This window comes from Heptranchias perlo, chromosome 27 (assembly GCF_035084215.1).
Source record: "Heptranchias perlo isolate sHepPer1 chromosome 27, sHepPer1.hap1, whole genome shotgun sequence".
Classification (NCBI taxonomy): domain Eukaryota; kingdom Metazoa; phylum Chordata; class Chondrichthyes; order Hexanchiformes; family Hexanchidae; genus Heptranchias; species Heptranchias perlo.
Window position 1 is genome coordinate 39,761,462 of NC_090351.1, and position 18,644 is coordinate 39,780,105.

An 18,644-nucleotide genomic window follows, 5' to 3' on the forward strand; every position below is an offset into this window, starting at 1 on the left:
TGTGGTTGACTCTTAACTGCCCCCTGCAATGGCCCAGCAAGCCACTCAGTCCTAACGAGCAGGACTACACGGGATAGCGATGAATGGGGGCCCTGCCAGTGTTAGAAAATATTATTGCTGCTACCAAGGGTTGTTGATCCTTTTCAATAATATTCCACATGGCTTGGACAGGAGTGTGTTTTTAACAGCAAGCTTTATTACAGACCCAAGAACAATGTTCTAATACAGTTATATCAAACAACAAGCATTTGTACAACCTGGTTTTCCCGCGGATTTCGAGGTGATCAAGCCTGGCTTCCGTAGGGTTGTGGATCTCTGACCGTCCCGAGAGTTTGAAGATGATGGTCCCACAAACCCTGTTTTTATACTATTCAGCTCCTATGTTCTGCTGATATCAGTTCCATCGTTCCAGGCTGCCTCCGCAGTCTTTGTGATCATTTCTGTGGTGCTAAACTGTCTCACCGTCTTTCAGTGATCTCAGTAATTTTGATTGTTGGTATTTACATTCCGGAGATGAGGAGCTCCGTCTGCACAAACTGCTCTCTTGGAAATGCCTGGGGGGGGTGTCTGAATACCTGACTATGTTTTGGTATAAACTGTATTCTTACAGCCAGCGACTCCCGTATCCCAAGTACGAATAAAAAGTCTCAAAGTGTCTAAGCTGCAACTTGCAACCCGATGAGTTACTCGTGCTCTTCTGAGCTTTCAAGATCTTGCCGTTTGTCTCCCTTAACTTTGTGTGTTTTTCTTTAAACAGAACCCTGATTGCTTCCCCGTTGAACTGGAGAGGGGTCCCCGGGGGTTTGGGTTCAGTGTTCGAGGTGGCAAGGAGTACAGCATGGGACTCTTCATCCTGCGTCTGGCAGAAGGGGGCGCAGCATTACTTGACGGCAGAATCAAAGTAAGTGTTACTTATAAAGCGGTGTCGTGCCAGTTATGGAGGGTGCGTGTGCCACTCCGTGCCAAGTTTTAATGGCACCAGCACTTTGTGGTGGTCTCACACCGGAGAACTCTGGGCATTGAGCTCCTTGTCTCAGCCGTGCTATCGTGGGTCAAGAGAGCAGATTCCTTCCTATCTGGCTGGGGAGGAGAGTGGTGTCCAAAGCTGGTGGGAGGTCCGGTGCAGGGAGACCCTATAAAGGGGGAGAAAGAATATCCTGGGACTCTGGGTGGGAATTGAAACCAGCTGTGAGGAACGATGGATGCCCCCTTTTGAAGTACAGGAGTAGCGAGTTCACACCACTGTGAAGCCACCCACCTCTGGTACTCTGCCGTTCCCCCCAGTCCACCTGGACCGTCTCCTGCTGTCCGAGATGTGATTTTTTTATTATTTTTTTTTTTCCCCTTCAACTCTTGCAGGTTGCCGACCAGATTGTTGAAATTAATGGAGAGCCCACTCAAGGGATCACGCATAAAAGGGCCATCGAGCTGATTCAGGCCGGTGGGAGGAGAGTGCATCTCGTTCTGAAGCCAGGCACAGGTCAGGTGCCTGACTTTGGTGGGTTTTTCCTATGAGTCTTGATTTTGCAGACCAATATACTGTAATATAATAAATGATGGTGTGGGAGGGGGGGCGTCGGGAATAGTGAAGCAGTAATTTTGCCCCCACCCCCCCCTTCAAACCCACCAAGTGATATGGGGTTGGATGCTGCGTCATCCACATGGCAGTAATTGCTGTAAGATTCTGTTTAAGACCCCTCTGCCTCTCGCCCCCCCCCCTCTCTCCCTCCCTCCCTGACCCTCGGTCTGTAAGTGTCTCTCTTTTCGACCGGCTCTCGGCCAACGGCTTTGCAGAAATGTAATCTTCTGTGGAATTTTTTTTTTTATTCTCATAGTTGCATTTAGTCCTAGGCTTCTCCCCTCCTCCCCCTTCTCTAGGAATGACACCTTGCAGCCTCTCGACTTGTACAACACACGAGCAGCATTAAAAGCTTCACATCGCCCTCTCGGCACTCTCCGGGCACCTGGTAAATCTGCACGTCTATTACTTGATTTTTATTCAAACTTTCGAAACTTTATTTTTGCAATTTTGATTCAGTCGTATACATCTTCCTTTCTTTCTTTCTCTCGCGCTCGCCCCTCTCCCCCCGGCTCGTCGCCTGCGCTCGCCCCTCCCCCGTCGCCCGCGCTCGCCCGTCTCTCCTCTCTTTCTCTACCCCCCCCCCCCCGCCGGCCTGTCACCTGCGCTGGCCCCTCCAACCCGGCCCGTTGCCCCTCTTTCCCCCCCCCCCCCCCCCGGCCCGTCGCCCACGCTCGCCCCTCTTTCCCCCTCCCCCGGCCCGTCGCCCCTCTTTCCCCCTCCCCCGGCCCGTCGCCCCTCTTTCCCCCTCCCCCGGCCCGTCGCCCCTCTTTCCCCCTCCCCCGGCCCGTCGCCCCTCTTTCCCCCTCCCCCGGCCCGTCGCCCCTCTTTCCCCCTCCCCCGGCCCGTCGCCCCTCTTTCCCCCTCCCCCGACCCGTCGCCCCTCTTTCCCCCTCCCCCGACCCGTCGCCCCTCTTTCCCCCTCCCCCGGCCCGCCCGCACTCGCCCCTCTTTTTTCTCTCCCCCCCCCCCCGATACTAGTTGATGAGTGAGGGTAGAGCTGTGTTTGTTTGGGGTCAGGACGTCTGGACACAATTAATCTTCATGCAGAAAACTGGGAGCTGTTTGCTGCCCAGTTGCCGGTGTGAAGATCAGATCTTCCCTGCAGTCTGGGACCTGCAGGGCGGGTTTGAATCTCCCCAGCTGATGGGAGTTCTACTGAGTTCACAGTCCCATGTGAAGTCATATCACTGAACTGACTGTGTTAACGTTCCAACATTGCTAAAGAACAAACTTGCATTTATATAGCAACTTCCACAACCTCAGGACATTCCAGAGTGCTTCACAGCCAATGAAGTACTTTTGAAGTGTGGTCACTGTTGTAATGCAGGAAATGCAGTAGCCAATTTGCGCACAGCAAGATCCCACAAAGAGCAATGTGATAATGACCAGGTAATCTGTTTTTAAGTGTTGGTTGAGGGATAAATATTGGTCCAGGACACTGGGGCGAACTCCCCTGCCCTTCTTTCAAACAGTGGCTGTGAGATCTTTTACATCCATCAGTTTAACGTCTCATCTGAAAGACTGCACTTCCGACAATGCAGCACTCCCTCAGTACCGCACTGAAGTGTCAGCCTGGATTTAGTGCTCAAGTCTCTGGAGTGAGACTTGAACCCATAACTTTCTGACTCTGATGCGGGTGTTATTCACTGAGCCACGACTGACACCTAAGAAACAGCAACCTTTTTGGTGTAAACACGTCTGTCGTCTGTGACCAAGGGATGGTCCTGGTACTGACACCAAGCACCCCAGCCCTAAAGCATTGACTGTATAACTACACACGGCACCTGCCTGCCAATTATAGGGTGTACGAGAGTATGTAATCTTGGGGCCCCGACAACATCCCAGCTGTAGTGCTGAGGACTTGTGCTCCAGAACGAGCTGCGCCTCTAGCCAAGCTGTTCCAGTACAGCTACAACACTGGCATCTACCCGACAATGTGGAAAATTGCCCAGGTATGTCCTGTGCACAAAAAGCAGAACAAATCCAATCCGGCCAATTACCGCCCCATCAGTCTACTCTCGATCATCAGCAAAGTGATGGAAGGTGTCGTCGACAGTGCTATCAAGCGGCACTTACTCACCAATAACCTGCTCACCGATGCTCAGTTTGGGTTCCGCCAGGACCACTCGGCTCCAGACCTCATTACAGCCTTGGTCCAAATATGGACAAAAGAGCTGAATTCCAGAGGTGAGGTGAGAGTGACTGCCCTTGATATCAAGGCAGCATTTGACCGAGTGTGGCACCAAGGAGCCCTAGTAAAATTGAAGTCAATGGGAATCAGGGGGAAAACTCTCCAGTGGCTGGAGTCATACCTAGCACAAAGGAAGATGGTGGTGGTTGTTGGAGGCCAATCGTCTCAGCCCCAGGACATTGCTGCAGGAGTTCCTCAGAGCAGTGTCCTAGGCCCAACCATCTTCAGCTGCTTCATCAATGACCTTCCCTCCATCATAAGGTCAGAAATGGGGATGTTCGCTGATGATTTCACAGTGTTCAGTTCCATTCGCAACCCCCCAAATAATGAAGCAGTCCGTGCCCGCATGCAGCAAGACCTGGACAACATCCAGGCTTGGGCTCATGAGTGGCAAGTAACATTTTTGCCAGACAAGTGCCAGGCAACGACCATCTCACCAACAAGAGAGAGTCTAACCACCTCCCCTTGACATTCAACAGCATTACCATTGTTGAATCCCCCACCATCAACATCCTGGGGGTCACCATTGACCAGAAACTTAACTGGACCAGCCATATAAATACTGTGGCTACAAGAGCAGGTCAGAGGCTGGGTATTCTGCGGTGAGTGACTCACCTCCTGACTCCCCAAAGCCTTTCCACCATCCACAAGGCACAAGTCAGGAGTGTGATGGAATACTCTCCACTTGCCTGAATGAGTGCAGCTCCAACAACACTCATGAAGCTCAACACCATCCAGGACAAAGCAGCCCGCTTGATTGGCACCTCATCCACCACCCTAAACATTCACTCCCTTCACCACCGGCGCACAGTGGCTGCAGTGTGTACCATCCACAGGATGCACTGCAGCAACTTGCCAAGGCTTCTTCAACAGCACCTCCCAAACCCGCGACCTCTACCACCTAGAAGGGCAAGAGCAGCAGGCACATGGGACCTGCACGTTCCCCTCCAAGTCACACACCATCCCGACTTGGAAATATATCGCCGTTCCTTCATCGTTGCTGGGTCAAAATCCTGGAACTCCCTCCCTGACAGCACTGTGGGAGAACCTTCACCACACGGACTGCAGCGGTTCAAGAAGTCGGCTCACCACCACCTTCTCAAGGGCAATTAGGGATGGGCAATAAGTGCCGGCCTCGCCAGCGATGCCCACATCCCATGAATGAATTTTAAAAAACAACTACAGTATGTAGTCTGTATGAAACCATGTCCAGAGAGCAGGGAAACTTCTTGTATAAAATAATAAAATGCCAACCTGAGCTGCAGGACGAGCCCAGCTTGTGATACGAGTCAGTAATCTAATGAGCAATGTCACCTACTTTTATATAAAAAGAGAGCTCTACTGGTGGGCATGAGATTCACTGACTTTCCCTCCTCTTTAGAGCTGGGGTGCCCGTATTGTGATGTCGGAACCCAGTTAACTCCGCCCCTGCCTCAGAGTATCTGCCGCTGAGACCCTCATCAGTGCCTGTAGACTCGACTATTCCAATGCTCTCCTGGCCGGCCTCCCATCTTCCACCCTCTGTAAACTTGAGCTCATCCAAAACTCTGCTGCCCGTATCCTAACTCGCACCAAATCCCGTTCACCCATCACCCCCTGTGCTCGCTGATCTACATTGGCTCCCGGTCTGGGAACGCCTCGATTTTAAAATTCTCGACCTTGTTTTCAAATCCCTCCGTGGCCTCGCCCCCTTCCTATCTCTGTAACCTCCTCCAGCCCTACAACCCTCCGAGATCTCTGCGCTCCTCCAATTCTGGCCTCCTGCGCATCCCCAGTTTTCATCGCTCCACCATTGGCGGCCGTGCCTTCAGCTGCCTGGGCCCTAAGCTCTGGAATTCCCTCCCGAAACCTCTCCGCCTCTCTCTCCTCCTTTAAGACGCTCCTTAAAACCTACCTCTTTGACCAAGCTTTTGGTCACCTGTCCTAATATCTCCTTATGTGTCAGTTTTGTTTGATAATTGCTCCTGTGAAGCGCCTTGGGATGTTTCACTACATTAAAGGCGCTATATAAATGCAAGTTGTTGTTTTTCTCCAAAAGTAGCTTTTATAAATACTCAGGGCCTGTGGCTACTGCATGCAGTTAATCTTGTGTCTCCTTCTCCCTTCCCTTTATAAACACAGGTAATCTTGTTAAATTGGCCCACTGTGTGCATTTAATCCAGACTTTCCCACCCCGAGTGTGTGTGTTATGAGGAACCGTGGGTTTTTACAACAATCCAGCAGCTTCTCGTAACTTTTCCGGTGCCAGCTCACAAATCACCAGATTCGTCAAATTCATTTCCGCTGCCTTGCTATGGTGGCATTTTAACTCCTGGTCTGTGGGATCCTAGGCCATAATCACGACACTACGGTACCCGTATCGACTGCCGTCTCCAGTCTTTTCTGTTCTGTTCTCTGCGTTGTGTGGGAGGGGGTTGGGATGTTTATGCAGTGGTGGAGGTTGGAGAAGTGATTGTTTAAAGCAGGAAAGGGGGAATGTGATGTTACGGTTTTTATTCTTTAAAGTTAAATGTGTTTTTCTATCTAATCTGGGGTAAATGATTCCCTTTTCAGACAATCTGGATGCCCAAAACACACCATATTCCAGCCTCCAGGAACTAACCACAGCTCCTGAAGATCAGCCCTCACCATTCTTCTCACATGCTGCTTCCACCCCCAACCTTACTGCCCCACCTGATCCTGAAGAGCCTTTCAAAAAGGAGCAGAACTCGTGGAGAGAACAAGAACTGCCCGCCGGTGTCCAGCCACGGCCGGAACTGCCCGCCGGTGTCCAGCCAGGGCAGGTGGCCAGAACCGCGAACCTGGCGGCCACTCCGATTGCAGAGGACGAAGGTCAGAGCGAAGACTCAAAGGACAGGGTGACGAAACAAAGATTTGTGGAATGTGGAGAGAGTGCGAGCAGCCCACCGAGAGTGCGATTGGCCAGTAGTGGAGAAAGTAGGGCACTGAGCCCACGCAAAGGTGACAGAAAGCAAGCAGAAGGGGACAGAGAGCGGTCAGCTAGCCCAAGGAAGAAGAGGCGAGAGAAACAGCAAGGGTTGATGAGCCCAGGGAGGGCCGAGTTCAAGGGCCGATTGGAGAGTAACAGGGGCAGCTCCTGGGAATTCAATGCAAAGGAACGGCCAACCACCAGAGGCCAGGGGAGATCACGCAGAACGGATAGAGAAGGAAGTAGAGAGGAGTTGGACAGCACAGCTCAGGAAGAGGTGGATGGGAGATTGACTGAAAGCAGAGAGAAAGGATCTAGCCCAGTTAAAATGGCTCATTCTAAAAGAGCAGGCGAGGGAGCCGGGGGCCCAAAGTATCCGCATTCCAGCAGAGAAAACGGCCAGTCTCCCAGGCGGACGGGCAGGAAAGCAGAGGAATTGGCCGTTGCCTCCACCAAGGGCTCTGAGGCAGCAGGAAAGACTGCCGGTGAAAGGGCCCAAAACCAGAGAGACAAATCGCGCGCAGGGCAGGAGAATTTCATGCCCCCTGAAGCCAGCCGGGGAACAGGGCACACCGCGAGTCACAGAGCCCCGTCTCCAGCAACCGAGGATCCCAGCAAGAACAGAGATCAAGCAAAGAGCCAGGATCAAAGACAGGCAGAGAATGACAGGGGCTCAACTCAGCACTCCAACCCAGGGCCCAGAGCTGGACCCACAGCCAGGCGGACTCTAATAACCCCTGGGCCCTGGAAGAAACCAGATGTTCAGAGGCCCGTATAACGGAAAGAAAACACAAGTTATATACAAGTTAAATTATTTTTATAAACCTTGGTTTCATGTTGTCTATTGCATCTTATTTAAAATTCTGTAGTTCAGTCACGGTTATCTGCATTAAACCTTTTGTGTAAGTGAAGGATTGCTCTCGTACTCTGAGCTGTTGGACAGATTTCTATCTGCCATATGAAGGAAACTCATTGACAGGCGGTTGGGCTCGCCTGCTTTTCTAATAGAAGTTGTTGATTGTAGGTGTGTGTAATTTACACTTTGTACAACAGCTCACACTCGTCCACATTTCCCATCTGATCGCAGCGGTAGTGTTACGTTCCCAGAATCCCCGTCAATCGCCAGCCGAAAAAATCAAACCGCGGAACGGCGGCGCAGGCAATCCCGTGTGAGCTGTAAAATTTACCATCACTAAGTCTCTGCCTTTGTGACTTGACACGTGTCCTACACCTGTAACAGCGTTCAGCGCTGGTACGGGAGACTGTAACCCAGTACCCAGGCCTCTAACAGCGCACCCACTCAGTCTGGATTAGACTACCTCCATCTCGTGCGTAGAGCGATGTTCTTTGGCGTTTTCCAATGACGTTCTCCAAAGATCCCTTTGTCGACCGTTGCAATATTCTGACCACAAGTGATTGAAGACTCCCCTCTCCTGCGAGATTTATCTGCGTCTGCTGGCTCATCTTAAAAGTCCTGATTGTAACCTGCTGTTCGCGGGGTGTTGTTTAGTGTGTCTTGCTGCTCATTAGACTGACCCGATCAGTGTAGACTCTTGATTTATTTTTCGTGTAGTGATTCCAATGCAGTTTGTAAACTACATCTTCAGTATTTTAGTGACAGATTTTGTTTGTTTTTTTAAAAAAGAAACGATGAACTATTTTTAAAATTTACCTCCCCGTTTGCTGACTTGGAGCTTCACCATGTTCCAGTTTCATTCACCTTTCTGCTCCCCACTGAGATCGGTGCCGTGGAGATATTATTTACAAGCTTTGTGATGGATTATTCTGGGAATGACGAGGGTGGTGATCGGATGGGTGAATTGTCCCGTTTGTTCTCTCTGGAATCAACTCCCTGCAAGTTGTATTCTCTGCTTTCTAACTTAAATTATGTTATAGAACATTTTATATCTTAACTGTGTCACCACACTGACCTTCAGAGAGATGTGTTGCCTTTGAATGTTTCTCTTAACCCATTACTCTCCGTAGTTCTGTACCCCTTTCTCCACCCCCTCGAACCTTCCTGCTAAGAGCCAGTGGGAGATAGAATGGAGACCCTGGAGCGTGGGTGAGATTGGGGGCATCTTGTAACCACTTTACTGCTATATTTCATATCTCGTTAATGCCCAAAATTTGAACAGCAGAAACCATAGTGAAATGGTTTGAAATTGCAAGGGGTTCAGACACTGGTCAGCGAAGCTTTCACTCCACACTGTTGACTATAATTTGATTTCCTTTTTGGTACGGTACATATGCACTCATTTCTCTGCCCCATCAGTAACATACACAGCATCTTGTAGACTGTACAGTACTCACTGGGCGTGGCCTTTGAGTAAAGCTGAACAGGCCTTGGATGTCGGTTGTAAATTTTTATACTGTACAGTCTCTTTATAAATACTGTCATTAGGGAGAGATCTGTAAACCCTCATTATTTTTTTATGTATGACATGAAAAATGCAATTCCTTGGTCATGGTGTTGAACTGTTGCTCTGTAAAATAAACCTTAACTTTCAATCTGTGTCCCCGATAGCCACGTGTGTGTTTCGAGACGGAGCTCAAGATCTGGATTAATTTAGCAGCCATTTATTGAGCTGACACTGCTTGAAAAAAGCTGTGGTTTAACTTCATTTAACTTTCTTATTCAGTGAGACTCTGGGTTATTTGCTCACTTGCAGGATCCTCTGCCTGCATTACATTCTCTCTAGCCTTGGGACTTTTTTTAAAACTACATTAAAGGTGCCATATAAGTGCAAGTTGTATCAAAACTAGGTGGCTCTGTAATTGGGTTAGCATAATGAGGCTTCATTGTACCACCTGTGTTATTAAGGTAGACGAGCACAGAGAATCTGTGAAAGCCACTGAGTGTTGCCAAACATCCATCGATGTAGAGATTCCTTATGTGCTATGTTAACAGTCAATAATCAGTTTAAGGTGTTAACAAGGGCTCTACCAGAGGAAATTAAGCCCCATGCTCATTCCTTCCTACCAAAGTGAACAACCTCATATTGGAAGAATAGAAAAACAACATTTGTTTAAATGGTGAGAAACTATTGAATGTTGGTGTTCAGAGGGACTTGGGTGTCCTTAAAACATAGAAAATAGGAGTAAGAGTAGGCCATTCAGCTCTTCGGGCCTGCTCCGCCATTCAAAATGATCATGGCTAATCGTCTAACTCAGTACCCTGTTCCCGCTTTTTCCCCATATCCCTTGATCCCTTTAGCATTAAGAAATATATCTATCTCCTCTTTGAATACACCTAATGACTTGGCCTCCACTGCCTTCTGTGGTAGAGAATTCCACAGGTTCACCACCCTCTGAGTGAAGAAATTTCTCCTCATCTTGGTTCTAAATGGCATACCCTGTATCCTGAACAGGAGGAGGCCATTCAGCCCCTCGTGCCTGCTCCACCATTTGATAAGATCATGGCTGATCTGTGATCTAACTCCATATACCCGCCCTTGGCCCATATCCCTTAATACCTTTGGTTGCCAAAAAGCTATCTATCTCCGATTTAAATTTAGCAATGGAGCTAGCATCAATTGCCGCTTGCGGAAGAGAGTTCCAAACTTATACCACCCTTTGTGTGTAGAAATGTTTTCTAATCTCACTCCTGAGTGCAGCACTGTCAGAGGTGCTGTCTTTTTCAGATGAGACATTAAAGCCAAGGTCCTGACTGCCCTCGTAGGTGGACATAAAAGAGCCACAGCCACTAATAGATAAATTTAAAACAGGGGTTATGGGGAGCGGGCAGGAAATTGGACATGAAGCTGAGTTCGGATCGGTCAAGGCCCTGTGGGTGGCGGAGAGGGCCCAGGGGCTGAGTGGCCGGGTCCTGCTCCCACTTCTTGTGTTCTTTAGATTTGTGGTTGGGATCAGATCAGCCATGATCTTATTGAATGGCGGAGTAGGCTCGAGGGGCCGATTGGCCTACTCCTGCTCCTATTTCAAAGAGTCGGGGAGTTCGCCCAGATCCTGGCCAATATTTATCCCTCAACCAACATCACTAAAAATCTGGCCCTTTATCTCATTGCTGTTTGTGGGATCTTGCTGTGCACAAATTAGCTGCCACCTCTCCTACATTACAACAGTGACTACACTTCAGAAAGTATTTAATTGGTTGACAGGTGCTATATAAATGCACGTCTTTCTTTTTAGTTATAGGCTTTTACTATAAACCGACTCATTGGCTCAAACGAAGGATACTTGGCCTGAGGTTGAGGGACTGGTAACTTTGTTTTATTTGGAAAGAAATACACAGTTGACAATGATTGGAAGGGGCAGAGTTACCCTCCAGCGTGAGCCCCAATCGGAAGCTTGATTCAGAAAGATCACACAATCGACTGACCGCTTACAGTGACCGCAAATGTCCAAAATGTAACGGCAACTCACTGCTAAATAACACACACTATTATAGCAGCAACTTTGTCCTTGGGTTTAATATATGTACAGCCTCGGCACTGACCCTGGGGACGCAGCGACGGGCAAGAGTGGTGAGAGGGGGAGGGGGCATACGTGGGGCAGGGGTTGCGTTTGTCGGGGAGGAGGGGGTCTGGGTTATAACCATTGTCAACACAAATCCCCCAGAAATGTTGGCAGCCCAGGGATGGGGCAGGAGTTTTTTTTTAAAATCTATTCTCGGGATGTGGCAAGGTTGGTGTTTATTGCCCATCTCCTAGTTGCCCTGATGTGGCTGTTTGGTCCGACTCAGTGTCTCGCTCGGCTAGGTCAGAGGGCAATTAAGAATCAACCACGTTGGTGTGGGACCGGAGTCACAGATCGGCCCAAACCGGGTAAGGACAGCGTGGAAGAGGCCGGGGTGGGGGTCGGTGGGGGGAGGGAGAGGGTGGGGAGATGCAGTGTGTCGGTGTCGTGGTAATTTAACGTCAGTAGGGACCGCTGTTTAAGGATGTTACGCTCTGCTGCGTATTGGACTGTGGAGGGAGCACAGAATCGCCCCCAGTATCAGACTCTCCGCCTCCTCCATCGGACACCCACAGTGCAGCCAGTGCTGGGCTCCTCTCTCCACAACTTCACCCGACTCTCGTGGGTCATTTAATCTTCCACAGCTGGGAAAAAAAAGACAATTTAATTAGAATTTAATACGACGTTAAGTTAATCTCATTAGAAAACTGATTCAGGCAGAAACTGAATTAAGGACGAGGATCTGCGAACACAAATCCCTGGCCAGCTGAGGGATGTCCTGATTTAACGTCACTGGTGGGGGGTCGGGTGTTACTCCTCGTCCCCTCAAGTCAAAACACTTCTCGAAACTGTGAAGAAATTGTTAGCGGGTCCCTCAGGATCGGTGACAGTAACTTCACTCCATTCGATTAAATCTTATACTGGAACAGGCCCACGAGAGCAGGTCATTAATGTTGCAATCCCGGGAGGGGGGGGGGGGGAAAGAGGGGTTTGGGGGGGGGGGGGAAAAGGAGAAAGAGGGGTTTGGGGGGGGGGGGGGAGAGAAAGGAGAAAGAGGGGTTTGGGGGGGGGGGGGGAGAGAAAGGAGAAAGAGGGGTTTGGGGGGGGGAGAGAAAGGAGAGAAAGGAGAAAGAGGGGTTTGGGGGGGGAGAGAAAGGAGAGAAAGGAGAAAGAGGGGTTTGGGGGGGGGAGAGAAAGGAGAAAGAGGGGTTTGGGGGGGGGAAAGGAGAAAGAGGGGTTTGGGGGGGGGGGGAAGGAGAAAGAGGGGTTTGGGGGGGGGGGGAAGGAGAAAGAGGGGTTTGGGGGGGGGGAAGGAGAAAGAGGGGTTTGGGGGGGGGGGGGAAGGAGAAAGAGGGGTTTGGGGGGGGGGGGAAGGAGAAAGAGGGGTTTGGGGGGGGGGGGAAGGAGAAAGAGGGGTTTGGGGGGGGGGAAAGGAGAAAGAGGGGTTTGGGGGGGGGGGGGGGGGGAGAAAGGAGAGAGGGGTTGGGGGGGAAAGGAGAAAGGAGGGGTTTGGGGGGGGAAAGGAAAGAGGGGTTTGTGAGGGGGGGGGGGGGGAAGAGGGGTTTGTGAGGTGGGGGGGGGGGGGGAAGAGGAGGAAGAGAGGCAAGGGAGGGGTTTGTGAGGGGAAGAGAAGAGAGAGTTGGGGCAAAGACCCCTCAGTGGGGACGGCTGAGGGTCCGTGTCGGTCTGTGTTTCCAGTCTATTGGAGGGTCACTCACTCTGAGGTTGAAGCCCAGCAGGTCGCTGATAACTCCAGACACAGCGGACAGGATAACGACCCGGGTGATGTTGTACAGTAGGGGGTTCATGGTGAGTCCGTACAGCCTGAAGGGAGAGTCGAGCTCCTGTCGGACAAAGCACAGCAATCAGTCGGTGAAATCACCGCTCCCAGTACCGCTATAAACGAGTCAGTCCCTGACTCCATCCCTGCTGCACCTCATAAATCGTGGTGTTTTTTTAAAATCAGTTTTATCTCCACCTCCTGCCCCCCCTCCCCCACTCTCCAGAGGAATAGCTCCGTGGGATCTCCGGACACTTCACGCCAGAGGCAAGGTGAGAGGTGTCAACAGGCCGTTCAACCGTGAGGAGCATCACAGCGCAGCCTGCTCCATTCGCCGCCTGACGCTGACAGCAATGAGTCGTTGGGCAGGGAGAGGGAGCCTGTCTGATTTCTCTCCTCCCTAACCCAGGAGGCACCGAGACCAACCTTTGTACTCAGACAGCTCCCTCGACCGAACCATGGGATCTTCAGGTCTGTGGGGCACTTTTAACCTGAGCTCTCGCCAGTGCCTCAGTTGTATTGTCCACGATTAAGAACTGCCGCATGCTCCTTCCCCCTCCCCGCTCCCCCAGGCCGGTCCAGACAGCCTGTGGCGCTGGTCTCTTTACTCCAGCACGAGGGCGGAGAATCTTTACCCACTGGAAACGGTCGTTAGGCCCAATCAACCCGGCCCTTCCCGAGAGATGAATCATCGACCAGCCAACCAGAGTGAGAGTAACACAGGAGGCCTGGGCCAAGGAGCGACAAGTCCTGGGTTCACGGGGTCACGGGCCGGGGTCACGCTGGGTACAAGCAGTAAATGGGATTTGCACACAGCACCTCCTGACTCAGTAGGCAAGACTGACACCCACCCTGGGCCACGTCCCATAAGATTGCCGAACACACACAGGCACAAATCGGGGTCCACTTCAGACAGACTCTGAACTCCTGCACAAGTTTCTCGTCCGCTGGGTCGGAGGGGAGCAACAAAAATCCACTGATCTTACCCCCCCCAAAAAGGGATGAAAAAACAAAAGGCATAGAGAGGGGGGAAAGAGAGAGGGAGGGTGAGAGAGGCAGAAGGAGAGAGAAAAGAGAAAGGAGTGAGAGAGAGAGCAAGGCAGAGGGGAAGTCACAGAAAGAGAAAGAAAGATACAAAAACAGTTTTTTTTAATTCATTCATGGGATGTGGGCGTCGCTGGCGAGGCCGGCATTTATAGCCCGTCCCTAATTGTGGATGAGCCGCCTTCTTGAACCGCCAGAGTGAGAGAGCGAGAGAGGGGGGGCGCGAGAGAGAGAGAGAGAGAGAGAGGGAAAGTGTGAAATTCTCACCTTCAGTAACTTTGTGGCAAGTTTCAACACATTGTTGACGATGGTCAGCTGCTCTTTTTTGTTGGGTTTTGTCTCCATCTTAAGATACAGGTTGATCTATTGAAGAAAAAGACACAGAACGGGTTTCAGCGCAGACCGTGGCACCAAATCCACCGTCACCGCGGCACCAAATCCACCGTCACCGCGGCACCAAATCCACCGTCACCGCGGCACCAAATCCACCGTCACCGCGGCACCAAATCCACCGTCACCGCGGCACCAAATCCACCGTCACCGCGGCACCAAATCCACCGTCACCATCAACGCGATAGAAACCCGAAGCAGAATGGATTTTGTTCTCCATTTTCCAACACTTTCTGGCAAAAACAATTCCTGGATGATGAACCGAGCTCCACCAGTCAGGCTGACCTGACCTGCTCCAAGTGACCAACGGTCAGGGGTCAGGGGTCGGGGGTCGGGCTCGGGGCTGGAGCTTCTTTCCCTGCTGGGTTTAGTGTCTGATGCGAGTGTACGAGAATGTTCCGGTGTTTGTCCCGTAAGCAATAAAATCGGTCCAAACTATTTTGCAGTGTCACTTTCACGCGTGCTTCTCTGCACGAGTGTTTGTTACTATAGTAACCGATAGTGAGCGCGCACACAATTCTAGCACAAGTGGACAAATTACAAACAAACAATCACTTTACTGTAACAGGAAGTATCAATTAACAGGCTCCAGGAGTATCAGGGTCCCATATACCCACCAGCGTCCCAATTAACAGGCTCTGGTCCAGTACCTACCTGTTCCGTGAGCAAGATGGAGACGTTATTGTATTTCCTGCTGACTTCAGACCCCAGTGTGACGAGTCTCAGGAGGAACACTGCCAGGGACGCTCCCCAGATCAGGAGCTCCCAGTTATACAGGGAATCCAGGAAACTCATGTGGCCGTGAAGGAGCTGGGGATCGAGAAAATGAGTCACGCAAGTCTTAGGGCTGAGCTTTAAAGAAAGCTGCTCTTAGCAGGACTCTCCGTGAAAATGGCAAAATGAACAGACACTCCCACCTTCACTGACGACGTAACAGAACCCCCCCCAGTAAAAGAAAGAACTTGCATTTATATAGCGCCTCTCATCCTCAGGACGTCCCCAAGCGCTTTACAGCCAATGACATACTTTAGCAGCGTAGTCACTGTTGTAATGTAGGAAACGCATCTGCCAATTTGCGCACAGCACGATCCCACAAACAGCAATGTGATAATGACCAGATAATCTGTTTTTTTTTTAAAGTGATGTTGGTTGAGGGATAAATATTGGTCCAGGAGACCGGGGAGAACTCCCCCTGCTCTTCTTCAAAATAGTGGGATCTTTTACATCCACCCAAGAGGGCAGACGGGGCTTCGGTTTAATGTCTCATCTGAAAGACAGCACCTCTGACAGTGCAGCACTCCCTCAGTAACTGCGCTGGGAGTGTCAGCCTGGATTATGTGCTCATATCTCTGGAGTGGGGCTCGAACCCACGACCCTCTGATGCTCTATAAATGTGAGTTCTTTGTTTCTATACACTACAGCTCTAACTATCATTAAGGGGTTTATGTGGCCTGGTAATTTGGCCACGGGGGGAGGCAGGAGCGGGAGGGGATAATACGGGAACTTACAAGGAAGTGACAGAGGGGTTCAAATGACATCAGAAATTGCACAGCAGAGCTGACACCCACAGTTCATCGTCAGGAACTCACCCCACGCGGCCTCCACCTCCCCACCCCGAGAGACAGAAAGCTGTAGATCGTTAGAGAAACAAACTCCCCCTTTCCTCAATAAATTGAAACAAGTTCCGAGACTTACCTGAGCACAGCAGACAAAAGCAATGGACAGAGTGAGCAAGAACGCCGATGAAACAATGACATCAACCGAGCGCTGTGGGCCCCGCCTCTGTGATAGAGAGAGAAAAAAAGAGAAAAAGAGAGATAGAGATAAAGAGAGAGAGAAAGAAAAAAAAGAGAAAAAGAGAGACAGTCAAAGCGAGCGAGCAAAACAGTGAGTGTGGCAGAAAGAGTGATAAAGAGAAAAAGCAAAAGAGAGAGAGAGAGAGAGAGAGACACATGTCAGACAGTTGTATAGACAGAATTTCATTACAGTTTGAAAGCCAATGATGCTGATTAATGATCTCTGGGATTCCCCCCCCCGAGGATTTCTCAGCATTAGGCTCTCAGTGATGTCAAATATCTGAACCCTAAATTATAAACCCAGAAATGTTGCAATCTGGATTGGGCGCTGATGTTTCAGTTGAAGTCTTGTTCTCACTCAGACATTCTGATCCCACACAGTCTCCTGGGCTAGAGGGCAAGTCTAGGGAGTGAGAGTAAATAGGACACAAATCTCTAAAGGTTCAGTGAATTAATAAACTGCTTGATTGACACCCCATCCACCACCTTAAACATTCACTCCCTTCACCACCGGCGCACGGTGGCTGCAGTGTGTACCATCCACAGGATGCACTGCAGCAACTCGCCAAGGCTTCTTCGACAGCACCTCCCAAACCCGCGACCTCTACCACCTAGAAGGACAAGAGCAGCAGGCACACGGGAACGTTCCCCTCCAAGTCACACACTATCCCAACTTGGAAACATATCGACCGTTCCTTCATCGTCGCTGGGTCAAAATCCTGGAACTCCCTTCCTAACAGCACTGTGGGAGAACCTTCACCACACGGACTGCAGCGGTTCAAGAAGGCAGCTCACCACCACCTTCTCAAGGGCAATTAGGGATGGGCAATAAATGCCGGCCTCGCCAGCGACACCCACATCCCGAGAATGAATAAAAAAAACACTCTGCAGGTCTGTGCTGTGGCAGGAGTTTCCTCTGTTGTGATCAGATGCCTTTTCTTTAAACATTAGGGAGCTGAACAGCCCTGTACAATGGAGGAAAGTTTCAGCATTTGCTGGAAGGTGGTGCCTGATTTAATCTTTCTATAAGAGGCCCAGTTTATGAAGAATTACATAGAAATTACAACACAGAAAACAGGCCGTTCGGCCCATTCATACAGTGTTGGTGTTTCTCCTCCACACGAGCAGTATCCCAATCCCATGTTCCCAGATCCCTTTATCCCCTTTCCTTTAACCACTTATCTAACCTGTTCTTAAACGTTGACCTGGTCTCTGCTTCAATCACTAACCCTGGTCGTACGTTCCACAGTCTCACAACCTTCTGTATAAAAAGTTTCTCCTGCTCTCTGTCCTAAATCGCTTACATTTAACCTGCTATTTATGTCCCCTCATTCTGACACCCGCTGCCTGAGCATTTCAAATTCATAGAATCATTCAGCACAGAGAGAGGCCATTCGGCCCATTGTGCCTGTGCCGGCTCTTTGAAAGAGCTATCCAATTAGTCCCCTTCCCCCTGCTCTTTCCCCATAACCCTGCAAATTATTCCTGCTTCAAGTATTTATCCAATTCCCTTTTGAAAGTTATTATTGCATCTGCTTCCACCGCCCTTTCAGGCAGTGAATTCCAGATCAGAACAACTCGCTGCGTAAAAAAAATTCCTCATCTCCCCTCTGGTTCTTTTGCCAATTATCTTAAATCTGTGTCCTCTGGTTACCGACCCTCCTGCCACTGGAAACAGTTTCTCCTTATTTACTCGATCAAATCCCTTCATGATTTTGAACGTCTCTATTAAATCTCCCCCTTAACCTTCTCTGCTCTAAGGAGAACAATCCCAGCTTCTCCACGTAACTGAAGTCCCTCATCCCTGGTGCCGTTCGATTATCTCTGCTGTCCTGCTTTTAGCTGCGGAACTGATCATGGGTCAGCGGAGAAGTGAAGATTTTTCCCGAGGTGCGGCCATTTAATTGCCAACTGCTGTGGCGATACGGACAGGCCCGTGTCACACCGAGACAACGACGGGTAGGGGTGCAGACCGTTAATTTCCCCCACTCACCTTCAGGTAGGAGCGAAGCGAGAGCCACATCTTAATGTTCTGCACCTTCTTCAGCCTAAAATGAGGGATCTCGGACTTGCGGGCCTTTCTAGCCGACGTCAGGTGACTGAAGAGCTTGGCGAAGAGAAACCGCTGTTCAGAAATCAATAAGACAGATTGAGGCTCGGTCCTTCTCCCAGCGAAGATATCGGCAAAAATAATTTTTTTAATTCAAAGGCAGCTTTGCTTTCCAGCGAAGGCAAAGGATCACAAGAGTAGAGGAAGCTCCCTGTTGTCCTTGTGCCCAGGTCTGCAAGTTTCCAGCCGTCACACCTAGAACTGTCACCTCCCCATTCTGCAATGTGTATCTGTGACAGGCTGGGGGTCTGTCTATTTTGGGTCTGGTAGCGTAATGGTTACGTTACTGGACTCGTAATCCAGAGGAATGGATTGTCCCACAAACATCAATGAGATAAATGACCAGATAACCTGTATTTAGTGATGTTAGTTGAGGGTTTAAGACAATGCCTGATTTGGTCTC

The 18,644-nt window shown here is 50.2% G+C and overlaps 2 protein-coding genes across 9 annotated transcripts in view; one reads left to right on the top strand and one right to left on the bottom strand.

Annotated features, from left to right (window-relative positions):
- The window catches only part of magi3a (membrane associated guanylate kinase, WW and PDZ domain containing 3a), a 91,290-nt gene extending 82,073 nt beyond the window's left edge, over positions 1-9,217 (top strand). For 4 of the 5 annotated variants that reach the window (XM_068007719.1, XM_068007720.1, XM_068007722.1 and 1 more), the window contains 3 exons: positions 758-901; positions 1,360-1,498; positions 6,327-9,217. In XM_068007719.1, coding sequence (XP_067863820.1) covers positions 758-901; positions 1,360-1,498; positions 6,327-7,480 — 1,437 coding nt within the window. In that variant the 3' untranslated portion in view covers positions 7,481-9,217. The remainder of the gene's footprint in view (positions 1-757; positions 902-1,359; positions 1,499-6,326) is intronic. The other variant, XM_068007721.1, reaches the window with a different exon arrangement.
- Positions 9,218-10,913: 1,696 nt separating this feature from the next.
- LOC137344616 (protein PHTF1-like) overlaps positions 10,914-18,644 on the bottom strand; it is a 31,577-nt gene continuing 23,846 nt past the window's right edge. For 2 of the 4 annotated variants that reach the window (XM_068007724.1, XM_068007728.1), the window contains 6 exons: positions 18,125-18,256; positions 16,031-16,117; positions 14,990-15,145; positions 14,213-14,308; positions 12,840-12,965; positions 10,914-11,765 (listed from right to left, as the gene is read on the bottom strand). In XM_068007724.1, coding sequence (XP_067863825.1) covers positions 11,748-11,765; positions 12,840-12,965; positions 14,213-14,308; positions 14,990-15,145; positions 16,031-16,117; positions 18,125-18,256 — 615 coding nt within the window. In that variant the 3' untranslated portion in view covers positions 10,914-11,747. The remainder of the gene's footprint in view (positions 11,766-12,839; positions 12,966-14,212; positions 14,309-14,989; positions 15,146-16,030; positions 16,118-18,124; positions 18,257-18,644) is intronic. The other 2 variants (XM_068007725.1, XM_068007727.1) reach the window with 2 other exon arrangements.